At 37.0% G+C, this 17023-nt stretch overlaps 2 protein-coding genes and 1 long non-coding RNA gene across 3 annotated transcripts; 1 reads left to right on the forward strand and 2 right to left on the reverse strand.

Annotated features, from left to right (window-relative positions):
• Window positions 1-929: 929 nt before the first annotated feature.
• On the forward strand, window positions 930-5998 carry LOC120441225. The gene is made up of 2 exons (XR_005613892.1): window positions 930-1028; window positions 4821-5998. It is a non-coding gene; the product is annotated as an uncharacterized LOC120441225 (long non-coding RNA).
• Window positions 5999-6345: 347 nt separating this feature from the next.
• LOC120441075 lies at window positions 6346-7274 on the reverse strand. Its single transcript, XM_039614742.1, has 2 exons — window positions 7141-7274; window positions 6346-7094 (listed from the first exon to the last, which is right to left on the reverse strand). The coding sequence occupies exons 1-2, from the start codon at window positions 7272-7274 to the stop codon at window positions 6542-6544; spliced, it is 687 nt and encodes a 228-aa protein (XP_039470676.1). The 3' UTR covers window positions 6346-6541.
• On the reverse strand, window positions 7245-12012 carry LOC120440996. Its single transcript, XM_039614574.1, has 3 exons — window positions 11934-12012; window positions 11400-11449; window positions 7245-8149 (listed from the first exon to the last, which is right to left on the reverse strand). The coding sequence occupies exons 2-3, from the start codon at window positions 11405-11407 to the stop codon at window positions 7318-7320; spliced, it is 840 nt and encodes a 279-aa protein (XP_039470508.1). The 5' UTR covers window positions 11408-11449; window positions 11934-12012; the 3' UTR covers window positions 7245-7317.
• Window positions 12013-17023: the final 5011 nt, after the last annotated feature.

The following is a 17023-nucleotide window of genomic DNA, read 5'->3' on the forward strand; positions in this document are numbered from 1 at the left end:
CTCAGAATCTTTATTGAGAGAGGTGTATGTTTCTGTCATAAGCCTTTGTTCAGTGTAATGTTTTACCCTAAATATGCTATAATTAAACATCAATATTTGGGCTGTGGGCTGTACTACACTACGGTCGTTGTGTTATGTTGTGCTATGTTTGTGCTGCCAGCTGATCGTCTTTTCTTGGCTTTTCTCGCTGTCTGTAGGATGTTCTTTGATGTTCAGTTGTCAAAAAGAAATAAACATTGAAAAATGAATCTAATACTATATAATAACATATTGTGTATTATTATTATCTGGCAGATGTTTCTCTGATAGGCAGATACACTTTATTTTACAGCTTGTCATTTTGATGTGCTGGCATGTGGAAAATAAAGATTTCCTCTATGTGTCCTTATAGTGGCAGAGTTGAATCACTCTGTTAGAGGTGGAGCTCAGCTGTCTGTCCAGTAAGTGGTGCAGACGGTGTTCAGGATTATATGTGACCAATAACAGTTTGTTCAGTGACATCATCTCCAACCACAGCTTCGAGTGTCCAGTTCACAGCCAATCGCAGAGCCAGTTTCTTCAGCCTGTTGGTCTGTGATGTTGCTCCCCCAGCCGACCATGACAGTCACTCTTAAACTGAATGACTGAAAGTCTCAATCTCAGTGAATATTTCACTGCACACACTGAAGCATCTCAGCTTATGTTGTCTTACTGCTAATCTGAGGTGGTATTTAAATAAGGCCAACTAAAACCAGATGATTTATTTTCTCTTACTTGAGGATAAATTATATTCTCATGTATGAAACCTTGGAACTGATGGAGGTTGTACTCTCTTTATCTTAACTGACTGAAACTGTTGCTGACGTGGGTCTGACGTTCTGCAGTGACGTTTTGTCTGAATGGTTCATGTTCAGTCTTGTTCACTGACGTGATGTGATTTCTCAGAAAGAGTTCATGCCGGTAGAAGATGAAAACTTCTCAGGTGCTCTGACATCTTGAAGAGTGACTCCTCTGAGATACTCAGACTCATGGCTTCTGCAGAGAAATAGGTGAGAATAAACTCATGATATCAAACTAAGTAGGTAAGAGAGAGAGAGAGGCTGGAAGGACTCACATTGTAGGATTTCTGCCTGTTAAAGAAGCAGCACAAACTTAATTTGGAAATTAATGCAAAGCTTTGAACGATTGATTAGTTTTCTGCAGATCTGTGTTTATTCCTGATGTATGAAGCACAGCATTGAGTGCAGTTTTTATCGACTGATCAGTGGTTTTAACTGAAGGATGAGCATTTGGTGGCGATAGAGTGACCGTGTGAGGGGATGATGGGACTTTGCACATGCTTAGTGTGTTAAATGGGGATTTTTACATCCAGATCTGTTGACCTCTGTAGATATGAAAAGTTGGACCAACAGTAATCTGGGATTTGATATTTCTTATTTGCTAATTTGATTAATTATTGCTTCTAATTTGTATTAACCTAAGGTAAATTTCAAATGTAAAGATGTTTTTAACATCGTTCTAGTTTCTTCTCTGCTGCTTTTGGCGTGGACACTTTTGTGATCACATACTTGTAATGGTTATATCTCCACTCCACCATTTTCAGTTTTGCACATGAACTAATGTCAGCTGATTGTAGACGAATGTGCAGGAAAACAAGACATTTATTTTTTGTTGTTGTTGTTGTTGTGCAGATAACTGAAGCCCATTTGTAATGCAAATAATGGCATAATTGTGATTATAATGCAATCAGTGAGTTTAACAGAAACAATGTAATGTGATTACAGTAACTTTACACTCAGCAAAAATCAGTAAACAGAGTTTCTTCATGTTCTGCATCTCTGCACCTGAACTATGTGTGTGTGCTTTTTGCCAACTACACCAAAGTCTTACATTCAGGACACGTTCAGACAAGAATCACTGCTGTGTGAAAGCAAGTTTTCATATCTGTGCATTTAACTTTTCAAAACTGGAGGTATTGGCTTTGTTTTGGAGTCACAGATAATGATATGACAGTAATTTGTATTTTATTTGTTGTATATGTTATATTAGAAATATGTTGATTGTTGTTACTGCAGGTTATATCAGTAAAATATAAATATTAACTGATAACTTACGAGTTGAAGGGGTGGGATAAAATCATTGTGCACTTCTTCCCACTCCTGAATCACAACAGGTGAAGTGATACTGAAATGTTTTTGTTTTATTTGAAAAAGCATTTTCTTTTCTTTTCTTTGCTAAATGAACTTCTGTATATTGTTTACATGATCAAAATAAATAATTTTAAATTTTTTAAATAATAATTTCACTTTGGACTGAGTATAAACACGGTTGCTGTCAGGGTTTGTAAGCTAAAGGACCCACATGCAGGACACAAAGACAGATGATGTACAATAAAGGCCAGCTGTTTATCAGCTGTTTACAGAATCCCAAAAAGTACCAGCTGAATTTGAGCTCAGGAGCTTTTCTGCTTAAATAATATGTTTTTTTTTTCATATATATTTTCATCTCAGACGGTAAAATTGTATTTTTTAAATTGTATTTTATTCTATGTTAGTCTAGTGCATTTAATACATTCTATCACTGCGATACTTTCTGATATCTACTGGACTAAGCTTAAAAATACATCATTGTTATTTCTGATTTATGCACCATGTGGTTTAAAAGCTCCCCATAGATTACACTTTCAGCACAAATTTCTCAGGAATTTATAGATAAAGATAAATTCTTAGCACAAATATCAGTCTGAATTCAGTGAGAAACATTTATTGCTTTATCACATAAGGAATTCTGTCAGAATGTGATTGATTTGTCATTAAAATACACCCCTTCTTTTAATCATTTATGCTGAGTAGAGTTACAATGTATTTACAATACAAGTGTTCCCATTAGAGTGTCAAACCTCTGAACACACACTGTATACTTTCTGCTTCCTCACAAAGACGAAGCATCGTGAAACAGTTGTAAAATCACACAGAAGGAGAGAAAAAATAAAAAGCTCACAAGTGACCCTGAAAAGTATGCACAACGTAAAATGTGAAAAATAATAATAAAAACACCAAAACAAAACAAAATCTGCACTGCAAAAACAAGAAACAATCTGGGTACAAGAGTTAACCCTGGTTTTTATCAAAGTCAAAGTTTATTTAGATACCACTGTTAAACAGCCTCCAGTGGCCAAAATGCTGACAAACACCAAAGTTATACAAAAAAGGCGTTATGTAAAAACAGTCAGCGAATTAATCAAAAATAACAAATCAAATAAAACAAGTAAATAAAACTGTGAACGTGGGATATTCTGCTCCACTAGACCTGAAAGTGAGCGAAAACAAATAGGTTTTAAAATGACTGAGAGCCCGCTCAGCTCTAATCTGAAAAGGTAAGTTGTTCCAAAGATTTGGAGCCACCACTGAAAAGCCTCCTTAGCCTCTGATTTTAAACCTGGATCTCTGAATCTCCAGGAGCAGCTGGTTCATGGACATCAGTGAAGGATTGTAGGGTTTCAACAGTTCTGTTAAATAACGTTCCACCAAACCATTCAGACTATTAAAAACATTAATAATCAAATTTTAAACTGAATCATAAATAAACTGGAAGCCAGTGCAAGGACGCCATTACAGGTGTAATGTGATCACACTGTTTCTTTCAGAAGGTGAGCTGCTGAATTTTGAAGTAAAGACTGATCAGAGAAAACATATAAAGACTTTAAAATGAGAGGTGAAAAGTCTGAATTACTCTCTCAAAGTCATGTGGTGAGAGCTTTGGTTGAATCAAGCTCATCTTAACAACACAGCTGAGCTGATCAAATTTTAAAGCACTGTCAAATGTCACATCAAGGTTTACTGAAATCAGATCACAGGAAGAGGCCAGTGGTGCTTTCATACCCACCTAACAGGTTTGGTTGCTCAACTAAAATAACTGATCCTAAGATGAATTTACTTGTTTTCACTTCCAGAGACAGGTTCTCACCTGGTGTTGGCGCTATATTGAGCTTTGTGAAGGATAATTCAGCATATCAGACTCTATCATAGCACCAATTAAGAACTTCACTCTCAAACTGCATATCTAGTTATTGCAGTGTCTTAATGTTGGAATATAATATACCTTGAATTGGAGCATTATAAATAAAACATAATTGAACTGGAAAAAATATTTCAAGTGATGAAACTGAAAGCTGAAGTTCAGCCATCACCAGCGTATATTTAATCCAGGTTTATTTTTCTAAAACTGCACAACAAAAAAGAAAGAAAAAAACTTTCCTAATAAATATGAAGCAATAATTTTCAGTAAAATTCAACCGAAATATATAAAATCATCAATAAGGGAAGTCTGCTTGGTATAAACAGACATTACAGTAACTTTCATTTGACCAGTAAATATAGCATTAAATGCCCCCAGCAGCTTCAGAGGACAAAAAGCCTTCATTTACTATCTAGGCCTTTATTGTGAAACACTTCCAGGAACATAATGTGAATAAATGTAATCCATGATGTCGAATAGAGATTATATCTGGGTGACAGCATTTACTTATTTTACCAGAGAAGAAGAGAAAGAGACAACCTTCACAAAGAGGAAGATGAATATTAGAAGAAAAAAAAACTCTAAATAACAGAAATATCTTGAAACTGTGGAGGTTAATGAATTTGAAGGTTCATTAACCTGTACTAATGATGGTCTTTCATCAGGAGTGACACACAGTCTCACACTGGAACTGTTTTCACTGCTTTCACTCGTCACACAGATTTTAATTTGTAGACTACAGTTTGGTCTCTTCCAGTCCGAGATGTGTTTGATTCACCTACAGTCACCCTGTAAAAACAACATGTTTCTGCTTGTGTCCGCAGAGTCTAACTGACCAGAGTTTGATTCACAATCCAAACCAAAAGGTCAGAGGTCAAGCTGCTCATCAGACTGTCTAGAGGAAAACTAGTCAATAAGTTTTTAGTTTGAAGGAAACTTCACGAAATGTCCTTGGCTCCTAAAAAAAGAGGAAGCAAAGACCTGCCTCCTAGTTTGTCGGACTTCATGAGCAAACGTATTAACGATGCATCTTCCAGCCAGCAGTTTGACAGCAGAAATCAAACACTGAGAGAAAGTGTAAGAATGTTTCTGAGGATTTCTAAAGATGTAAAAGAAATACAGAAGGCCACAGATGTACAAAGGACAGCAGGAGGACTGGGGGAGCAGGAGGCCGTTCATTCACTGGAGGACTGACTTCAGCTTTTGGATTTTAGCTGCTGTTGCAGGTGGAAGTGCTGTTGTGTAGGAGTTCTAACTACATATTTATAAGTGCTGAATGTGACCAATCAGATACCAGCTCTCATTGCTGGAATCTTCAGAGTCGCTCCTGAAGAGGATAAAAAGGTATGATGTTGCCATCTAAGTCAGCTGAACAGAGTCAAATGAGATAAAGAACAAACTCAGAAATTTTTCCTACAATTAAAGAGAATGAAAATAAAATCCCCTTCCTGCTCTTCCACCCTGTGAGCCTGTACTGTTCACACTGACTAACAAATGAAGTGTGTGAATAAAGGATCATCAGACTGTGACCTGGACTGTATGAAGTGTTCCCTTGAAGTCATTTAAAAAGCAAACAGAGGATAGTCACGCTCTGTAGAAATATATTATGAACTAGAGTGGAAACTTTACAGCGACAATGGAAATTTGGAGAAATATGACTGTAAAATAAACCAGGGGAACTCTAATCACATCTCAGTCACAGGAGACGTCCGACTGGCCTGAGGACTGCCACTGCTTCCCTTGTACAGCTTCTTGATTCCTCAGAAGGAACATTTCAGAGCACCACATAAAGATATTCAATAATCTGACTCAAAGAGACTGAAAAGTGTTTTCTTATTGGTTGTAATAGGTGTGTTCCACCACAGGGTGGAGCTGTGCATAGTATTTCCACTGTTTTCCTTAAAGTTTCTGTTCCATGTGGTATCATCTCTAGTGATTACCTGTTTCTGTTCATTTTCCTTTTATCTGCTTTAATAAATGTCACGCCCTTGGTTAGAGTACAGCTTTGTCTCCTGTGGTCTGTGTTTGGCTTGTATTACAAAGAAACCCACAATCTGCAGCTACAGATTGTGACAAAAACAGAGAATAATTTAAGTTCTGGGATTTTATTTAATCTGATTAAACATATTTATAGGTGAAATAAATCTTTTTAGATCCTTAAAGCTGGATATAGATGTGTTTTTAAATGTTGTAAAAGTGTTTTATTCTAAGGTTTATTATGTCTTAGTTAAAGTTAATAGTTTATTATTAAATTACATAAATTACTGAAATCTGCAAAGTTCAGCTACATGCTTAGCTTTTGGCTTTCAGAGATAGACCTAAAAGACTGTAAAGCGTTAAATTTAGGGTTTGTTGTTTTTTTTATTGAGGAGTCAGAACAGAATATAGAGAAATTGAACAAATCAAGTCCAACATGAAAGGATCCAAACGTTTCCACTCGGTCTGAGTCATCAGAAATATTTCAAGCAGTCATTGAGAGCATGAACACACATGAAGAATCCAAGGTATCAATCAGATGAAAGAAGATCAGATTTCAGGACTGGACTTATCTCTTTTTCCCATATGCTGTTAGTTTGTCAAAAATGTTTGGCCCTGATTTGTTTGCTTCAGCCACTCTCTTCTTCATCTCCCCCAGTTTAACGACTTTCTCTGAGTCTCCTTCACCCTCCTCCTCCTTAATCTTCTCAATCAGGAAGTCCAAGTGGTCAAGAGTGGACGCTGAATCAGTTTTCAGAGCGATCTGCTCCAGTCTGACAAGATGCTGGTAGGACTCATCCAGTAACTCTGACTTCTCTGCTGTCAGTTTGTTCATTTCCTCTTCAAGATTTTCAAAAAGGCTTTGCTTGTTCTGACCTTTAGTTTTATTCATTTCATATTTGTTTTTCATGTCTTCATTGGTCTTCTTAACGTACCTTTTCTTGGTCACATAGATCCACTTTTCTTTCACATGAGCTGATACTGGACACTTCCTGGTACATGATGTGCAGCGGCCATTTTTCATGACCTCACAGCTTCCAGCAGACCAGGCCACTGTGCATCCAGGATGGTGACAGTTCTCCTCACAGACTGTACAGCAGACAGCTCCTTCATAAAAAAACCTAAGCCCCACCACCCACCATCAATGGATTTTTGTCTTTGTAGTACTCTGGAACTTCTACAGTAAACTTTTCATTATTCTCCATCTCCTTTCTATGTAGTTTCAGAGCTTCTTTTGTCTCTGTGATTTCTTTCTGTTTTCCTCCGTGAACTTGATTCTCTCCTGCAGGTTTTGGATGCATGCTTTCAGTCTGATTTGTGAATTCAACACTTCGACCGTTGTCTTCAGTTTCTGAGGAGGAGTTTTTCCAGGAAGACTTTGAATTGATTCATTCCCCTCTCTGTCACCCTCCATGCTGTGTCCAAACCAAACTCATTTTCCTCTGTTATTGCTGTGTTCAGGCAGTTATTAAACAGGAAGTGAGCAGGCTGGTTCTTCTCATTTATGGCACATTTAATGTTTGCTGCTTGAAGAGCCTCAAGAACATTTTTAGCTGGCATTCCATCTGAGTGTGTGATCAGAGCTACGATGTTTTTCTCCACATCTTTTCCAAAGAGAGACATCACTGAATCAAAGATGTACTTCTGTCGGTCACTCACTCGATTCAAAGCTGCCTTCATCACCAGACCCACTGCATGAACTTCATGAACTCCATCCTCTGCTCGAAATAATTCAAACAACCTTTTAATGACGATGTCATCTTTTTCAGTCCCTCTGGTGTCTCCATATCCAGGAGTATCGATGATGGTCAGAGAGTAGGGCAGAGTTTCATCTTCAAAACCAAAGATCTCGTACACGATCACATCTGATGTCTGACTTTCTGCCTGACTTCTCTTCTCATCCTCTACGATCTGAAACCAGACTTTATCGTCACACTTCACTCCCATGGTGTAGTTGACCATAGAGTTGATCAGAGTAGATTTTCCTGCTCCTGTTTCTCCCACAAGTAAGATGTTTTTATTTGCCTTATTCATGTTTTTTTCACCGACAGTCTTTCTAGTCAGAGAACCGATCTTTGTTTCCTTTGGTCTCAGCTGGTAGACAGCAGGAGGTCCTGAACGGATCTGAACACTTTTGGAGATGATGTCTTTGTATTTGGGGGAGATGTTACTGATCCTAAAAGCAAAAGTAAAACATTACTTATTTCACATTTACACTTTTAATAGATAATATCAGTAACATTTCTATCTGCATTCAGAGTCCAAGATTATGGAGATTCCATTTTGAGTCTTTGTTTACCACTAAAGTTTAAAACTTAGTATTATATCTTTTAATGGTTCATAGAGGTTGTTCTAATCCCTAAAATTAACAGATACCTGGAGTATTTTTTTCCTGGCTTATAAAGTACAAACTAACTATTTTACCAAGAACGAGGATCTATAAGAGGAGAGCTGCCATGAACAGATGTGGCTGTTGATTGTACTTAACTACAAGGCTGCGAGTGTGTTGCATCATCAAAGGTTAGTGTAATCAGCATCTGGATTTAGGCAGTTAGAGTTAGACTAGTCTCCTCACCAGCAGCTTAAATTAGTTTCTGAATCACCTCCAATGGTAATACTCTCTGTTTGTAACTAGAATCTAACAACTCCTGATGAGTGTCTCTGCCAGGGTTCTTCTGAAAACACAATGATCAAGTTGTTCTGTACGTTGACGCAACTGCTCTGCTGATTTTATATCAGGACTTATCTCACCTACTCCTGTTGTATCCAGTATAAGAAACAGTCAGAACTAAAACAAGGCTTTTATGATTTCATTGATTTACATTAATGTACTAAGAAAATGTTCAATGGACTAAATAATCTCTTTACAAAATGTGTTCAGAGTTTCTTTGAAATTAAAGTTACAGCATGAACTTAAACAAAAAGGTTTTTAAAACAGGAGAATAAATAGTAATAAAGATTTATATTATTAAATGTGACGTGGAATAAAGAATATGTTGTTTACTACATAAATAAATAGTGTAGAGATTAAAAGGATATTTTACTGCTAGTATTTGCTGCTATTTTTATAATCATCATTACCATTTCATTATTAATAGTGATGTTGCATCCAGATGCATTCATATGTTCAAATATATTGGTATTATGTTAGTCTTTATTACAAGTCCAGTAAGAACCACTTTAAACTGTTGAGTTGAATCTATAATTTTAAAGGCTTTTGAATGTTTTTATATTCTTACACTGAAGTCTTCAGTGGGTGAGAAAACTGAGCTGCAGCAACAGGAAGTTACATGTTTTTGAAGTTACATGCTTTTGCAGAAGTGAAACTGAAAGCAGAGTCTGAGTGCAAGCCAAGAGCAGGTTATTTAGTAGAGGCTTTTGATTAAAACATTTATTCAGTAGATTACATATATAGTTCCAGTTAGGTTATTACATGTAAGGATGAGCCTCTGTTCTGGTGAAAGGTCAGAAGTGCAAAGGGTGAGATGAGAGAGCATTTAAGGGCGAGACACACATACACACACATACAGACACATATAGTTAGAGAGGTCATGACACGTACGCAGTACACAGCACGCACGCGCCCCCGCACGTGCACGCACACACATATTAGGTAGACTCATTTATATAGGTAAGAGTTTAATTATGTTTTGCTTGCGACTGCAAAACTGCCTGCCTATGTGACAGTTTGTGCAGAACGTGGACCTGATGTTCCAGAAGATAAGCCTGGGCAGGATGGTGACAGGAAGCACCTGGGTTCGAGCCGAAGACAATGTTCTTTTTTAAAACCATGTTAAAAGTTGTCAACAGAACGTTTGTGGTTTTGAAGTGACGTATGCTGTATTGAGTCTGCCTGACAACAGAAGAAAGGGGCTGTACTATTCTCAACCCTATAAAACCTTTGTTCTGACTATTGTAACATAGTTCAATACTGAAATCTGCACAGTATTGGCTCCACGCTGCGTGTATTCATTAAAATGCCGTCTAATTGCACACGGCCGGATCAGTGGTGGTTATTTTGGATTCCTCCTCAATATTTGAACCTTAACAATAGTAATTTAAAAGTAAGGAAATACATATAAAACTGAAAGCATATCATTAAATATTTGTTTATTTATTTATCCTTAATCACAGTTTTTCGTTTGTTTGTGGTAAAATCTACGCGTGAATATCAAAAGAAGAAACAAACCTTAATGAACCTCAGTCTGTTAACTATCAGAAATATGACTCGGGGATGGACCAAAGTTAATAAAATGCAGGAGTGGAAAGAAGTGGAAGTAGAGAATAAAGTCGGCCAGCAGCCTGAGCCTCAGACTGAGGGGAGTGTTTTCTGTTTGCTGATGATTTCTTTAGTCAGTGTATTTCACCTGGCAGAGCCACTGCAAATGAGTGATTATGGTCCTAATTAAAAACAGTGTAACACAGTTTTTACTTCTCTCTGAAAACATTGTGACGGTGAATGGGTGCAAGCAATAATATCTATATTATTGCTGGTACTGAAACTCTTCTGGATGAATCCTGCACTCCACCAGAGCTGCAGAGATCTCTGTTACTCTGACATTAGAGATAAATACACTGCTTAACAGATTTATTAGACCACCAAACAGCATAGGGTTTATGCCACAGCTGCTCTAAATTAAAAGTATTGCTAATTATGTATGAGCTCTTTTATCAAAATGACATTTTTAATGCTAAAATGCATTTGTGTTGTTAACTGTTTTACACAGAAGCAGAAAAAATAGTAAAGCATGTTATTATATTTTCATTAAAATGCCAGATTACAGTTATTTAGTTGCAGATCCCTGGAGAACAGATCCTGAAGACAAAGAAATTACAAAGGGGTGGCTGTAGCTCAGGAGGTAGAGCAGGAAGGTGATCGGAAGGTTGGTGGCTTGATCCCTGGCTTTCTCTAGTCTGTATGCCTAATATTCTTGGGCATGATATTAACCCAAAGTTGCTCTCCGATGCATCCATCTGCTCTGTTTGTGAATTGTAATAAGCACTTAAAAGCATAGAGGACAGTCCTGGTGTGAATGGGTGAATATGGCATTATGTATAGAGCGCTTTGAATAGTAGAGAGTAGAAAACTTTCATTTTAGTGGTTGAATGTTACGCTTGATTAATTTCTGAAATGATAAATTTGTTTGAAATTCCTGTTCAAACTAGTAAAATGCTGAGAACTCACTAAAAAAGCAGTGAGTCCACATTAGAACATTTCATGAAGCTGAACGGCCTTTTTGTTTTTATGACAGCTGGTCTAATGAATTTGCAAAGCACTGCATACCATCTACCTCTGAAAATCAGTGGAATTCAAAATTCACTAGAGCATAAAGAAGGGATAGAAACTGTGTGTGTGTATAAGAGAGAGAACACAATCATAAACATGAAGCTGGAGTTTTATCTTAACTGTTCGGTGTCATACTTACGTTGCCATGTTGATGAATGAGATCTACACAGTCAGGTCACAGTCGGCTCTCTAGTTTACAAAAACAGATATATACTATTTTTTCTGCTTCTGTGTAAAACAGTTAATAACACAAAGAAGAACAGAATTCACCTGCTTGCTGCATACAACGCTACTACTGCACATTCACCTAATGTATATAATATATAATGTTCTTCTTCTCTCCCCCCTTTTGCACAAGTCTTTGAGTGGGTCAGGTTATATTTCACTGCTAGTTATACTTGTATAATGTGCATGTGACAAATAAAGAATCTTGAATATATTAACTGAAGTATGCAGATTTTTAAATAGGTTAAAACATTTGCGAGATTTTAATGGCATGAATCTGCATACCTGCTGCCTCATTGGTAAATCTGCCCTGTTCATTCGGATGATTGGAATTAAATTAGGAGAATAAATGAAATTAGGCTTTTCTTGTCTTTTTCAATTAAATAATCTCTCTCTTTAATTCATCACTAATTTAATCTCCTGAGACTAACATTTGAAAAGATCTTACCTGTGCTGTTAGTGTCAGGAGGCCCTCTGATTTTCAGGAAGCAGAAAGAGTAGAGGACTGAGAATTCAACCTGTTTATATGCTCAGAGCCATCATATTGAAAATGAAAGTGAGCCTAGAAATGTTGTTACACCTAACTATCAGTTGCACAGTTATTGTATTAGAAGTGAAAGAACAGTGGGGAATCCCCACCCACCAAACGTGAACACACACCTAAAAATGTCGTTTTACTAAACTAACAGTTGCACTTTGCAGACAGACGGTTATTTTTTTTTTGCATGTTCATTATTGTAAATGTTGTCAAATGTTCTTAAGTCAGAGCAACAGGGTCTGATTAAAATGATAAGTGAACTCAATTACACTGTTAGACTCAAAAGCCATTTGAGTCCAACAGTCACTTAGATGAATTGCTGAGGCCACTGTATTAAACATCTGTGTGAATAGCAACAAATATTATGGTGTTTTATGTTTTCCAGTTAGGTTGCACAGGGCTGTGGTTTAGATCTTCAGTGGATGAGAGTTAATACAGCTGCCACTGCTCCTCGTCTATCTCCTGATCAGTTAGTTCCCTTGATATCTTTCCTCTATTAGATTTAACAGGAAATCAGATTATAGACAGTGTGAAGGCTGCTGGTTGTCTCTGGTTGGTGACTTGTTAGTGAGAGGTGGTGCTGCAGGAAGTTCTCTGATCCTGGCTTACAGTAAAAGTATTGAGCCCACTCTGTAGCAGTCCTCCATAGCAGGTCAAAGTGATGCTCTCAAATGTTCCTTTTGTAAGGACGGTGGACTTGAAGCAGTGAAAGTCATCAGAGCTGTCTCGCTTGGTGCTTGTACATGGTGTGGGCTTTCACTGCAGTGTCATACTACTTCCTTTTCCTCTTACAACACACAGTGGTGTTTTGTGGAGCTTATCTGTTTAATTAAAAACCTATAGAGAATGACTCATTTCATAGTGTAAACCTTACATGCTTTATCCAACGCACAGTCTTTGCTGAATCACCTGCTAATTTTATTCACAGTGTTCATTTATTGTTTCTTCAGGGATTTGCTAGCCTAGCTTGTAGCCAAGTGACTACCAGCATGGCTTCTCCTCATGTAAGTGAAGTCCCCCCCCCACACACACACACCTTCAAATCCAACAAAAGTGGTGTCACATGTTTGTGCTACGTTTGTGCTGGTTTGTGCTGCAAAAATTGTCATTTGTGCTGCTTCTGTTTCAAAGATATTAAAGAAAATGTAAAGGTCAAAAGGTCAACCAGCTCCCCCACATTACCCAAATTTAAAAAACAATTGATGTCAAACATTTGTGCTACATTTGTGCTGTTTTTGTAAGCTGTTTGATGCTCCAACCTGAGGCCTGCTGGACCTAACTGGTCAACAGAATCTCTAATTCGGGTCCAACTGATATGCACCAACTGGCAGGCTCCTTTAAATTTCTTCAGAAATGTTCTTTTATTAATGTTTTTAAAACAGAAGCAGCACAAACGACAATGTTAGCAGCACAAACCAGCACAAACGTAGCACAGTTGACTGACACCAATTCTGTTTGATTTCATTAATGTGGGGGGGCTGGTTGACCTCGGATGACCTCTAGAAATTTTATTAATATTTTTAAAATGATAACGGCACAAATGAAAATTTTTGCAAATGTTTGACATCAATTTTTTTTAAATTTGGTTAATGTGGGGGGCCTGTTTGACCTTTTGACCTTTACATGTTCATAAATATCTTTAAAACAGAAACAGCACAAACCAGCAAATCCACTTTTGTTGGGTATGAAGAATTTGGGGGCAACTTCACTCACATCGTCTTCCACCTGCCCCTCCTGCACTTTTGTGCTCATAGTGTCAAATTTATCGTTACTCCTCTGCTTTCTTTAGTAATAACGATATTTCTAATACGTTTAGCCCATTTTTATCTTTGAGTGGAGGCTCAATGACTATCAATTGCATCCTAGGTCATATTGCAGCTTCCCAGGCCCCTGTATTCAGTGTGGAGGTACCTCAGGTAAGGCCATCTCTCTTCTGGCTGATTGCCCTGAACAGCTGGGGAAACCAGACTGCCTGGGTGACAGTGAGGAGCAACATACCAGACCACCAAAAACAAATCAAAAATAATGAACAAATGCTTCAGACATTGAAGAGAGAGGTTTTTTTTCCTGCCCCTGTTAGTAAATTAATTAATAAGTGATGAACAGATTGATTTACTCTGCCTTACAAAAACCTGGTTAAAGCAGGGTGATTGCTAGTTTGAAACTGATAGAATCCACATGACATATAATTATTTAATTAAATTATTTAATTAATTATTAGACTTAATAGCTATTGTGGTACCTCCCAGAGGCAGAAGTGTTTCTCTGTGCCACTCTTGAATACTGGCTTTATTCTTTATTTCTTTTGTTTATTGCATTTTCTACAGTGTGCAAATGCCATGTGTTGCAATGATACAACAGACAGGTACTGTTGAACACCACCAACTCACACAATCTTTTGAAATCCTGGCTTTATGCCACCAGACCTACAGTTTTTGGTTCGCTCCCACAACTGCCCTCTGCCCCCCAGGAAGGCTAAAATGTTGTGCTAACTGACCATCACTACCCAGCCTCTTGCTAGCCAACATACGGTTTCTAGAAAACAAACAGGATGAGCTAAGAGTCAGGATTACAACACAGTGCGAAATAAGAGAATGCTGAACCCTAATTTTCACCAAGACCTGGCTCTCAGACAGTCTCAGAATGCAGTGTTTAGCCACAGACTCTTTCCATACATCAAGCAGGCCAGACCGCAACCTCCAATAAGGCTAAATGGGAGGAGTGTGTTTATTAATAACTTGTGGTGTGGAATAATTTTAAGCATTTTTTGTGACATGTGGAGTTTTTACTGCTGAAATGCCATCCACCTTGAAATTCTGGCAATCATATTGTTCAGTAGTCTTATGGTCCCTCTTCTGCCTCTCCTATTTCTGTTTCACTTTCATCATGACATCTGAAGGCATATGAAAATGGAGATCTCATTCATCTCATTCATCTCTGCCTTCTTGTTATCACTTTATATCACATAGATACTGTTTCAGGTGAAGGTGGCGGTTAAAGGGGTCAGAAATATCAAATAACATTTGTTTCTTTGTAACTGTGTTTGCTCTCCACACCTTTTCCTACACCTCAACATGCAGATGTAATGCACACATAATAACACTGAGGACACCGTACTTTGATACAGGATGGAACATTAACAATTTGATAAGCCTGATGAATCATAGTTTTTCATATTTTGTTTTTTTTTTTTTTTTTTTTTTTTTTTATTTTTTTTATTTTTAAACAACATATAAGAGCACAAATAACCCAAAATAATCAAATAATCAAAAATAAACAAACGGGTGTACCATCTAGTGTGTATACACACACTATACTTAGTCATACATACACATACCTACATACATATGTATTCGCCTATACACTCATACATAGTGACATATACATATATACACATAACCATTCAGAAATATGGCATACATAATTACAGAGATTCAAACAAAATCGGGTCTCCTTGACAAAATGTAATGTTTCCATTTATCCCAAATATCATTAAATATGTCATATTGGAGTCTATTAATGAAAGTAATTCTTTCCATTTTAAACATCCCATAAACAATCTCATACCAATCATTAAGTGATGGAATTTTCACACTAAGCCATTTCTTAGTAATAGTCTTACGGGCAGCCAGACTCAGAATACCATACAACAGCTTGGACGTTTTATCTACATTCACTGAGTATAAATATCCAAACAAAAGTTCATCCCAATTAAAGGGAAGTTGCATGCTAAAAAGATCTGTAACTCAGAATGAATCGATACCCAAAAGTGTTGATCAATGGGCATGACCAAAACAAGTGGAAATGTTTTATTCCTTGGGCCCCACATTTTCTCCAACAGCTAGAGTGAATAGAATAATGTTTACTTTGTGCAGGGGTAATAAAAACCTACAGAGACTCTTCCAACCAAAACATCTCCATATATTAGAACTAGAAATTCTCCACTGAAAAACACACTGCTGATACCAAATATCATTTAGAATTTCTGTATTTGTTTCCCTTTCCCATTTTTTTTTTAATGTAGGCAGTATTCCACTTCTTAACCTCTTGTATACCCTTATACAATCTAGAAATCACCTTGAGGCCAGGATCTGCCTGGTAAGCCTTGACAAATATATTCAAAACAGGAAGAAAGAAAAGATCTGTTCTTTTAGGTATATAGTTATGTATGTGATGCCTAATTTGGAGAAACCTAAAAAATCCGTTTTGCTTAACTGGTATTGATCTTTTAGTGATTGGAAGTCCCTAAGAATTCCCTTATCATAAAACATACAATATGCCATTAAGCCTTGTCCTGCCCATTTTTATATCTTGCATCTAACTTATTGGGTAAAAAGTCAAGATCATAAGCGCACCATCTTAAAATCCTGGCCTCTTCATTCCAATCGTTCTTATTAAGAAATTGTGACCAAAGTTTTAAAGGCAAGTTAATCCATTGGTTTCCTTGATTAATTTGTTTTTAATAAGTCTCACATCTCCTAAGCTTGCCTGAATTGGAAAATCTTTTAAGGCCTCTGTTTCTGTTTCTATTTCTTTCCATCTCGCTTGGTAGTCTACATTACACCAACACACTAATATCCTAAATTGAGCTGAAATATAATAATCTTTCAAACATGGGAACCCCAACCCCTTTATCTTTAGCCAACTGGATAGTTTGGTACTTAATCCGTGGTTTTTTCCCCTGCCATATGAACCTAGAGATTGTTTTGTCCCATTCCTGAAATTGTTTATCAGTTATTTCAACTGGGAGTGTTTGGAACAGATAAAGCATCCTGGGCAAAATATTCATTTTAATTGTATCAATACGTGATTCAAAATTTAAAAATGGTAATAAGTTCCATCTTTTAATATCCTCATTTATTTTATAACACAAAGGATTAAAGTTTGCATTATATAACTTAGAGAGATCTTTAGTAATATTTACTCCAAGATACTTCATCCACTCCGACTCCCAGTTCAAATTGACCTTAGACTTAATTTCCTGATTTGGCTTATAATTA

Source organism: Oreochromis aureus, linkage group 7 (assembly GCF_013358895.1).
Source record: "Oreochromis aureus strain Israel breed Guangdong linkage group 7, ZZ_aureus, whole genome shotgun sequence".
Lineage (NCBI taxonomy): Eukaryota > Metazoa > Chordata > Actinopteri > Cichliformes > Cichlidae > Oreochromis > Oreochromis aureus.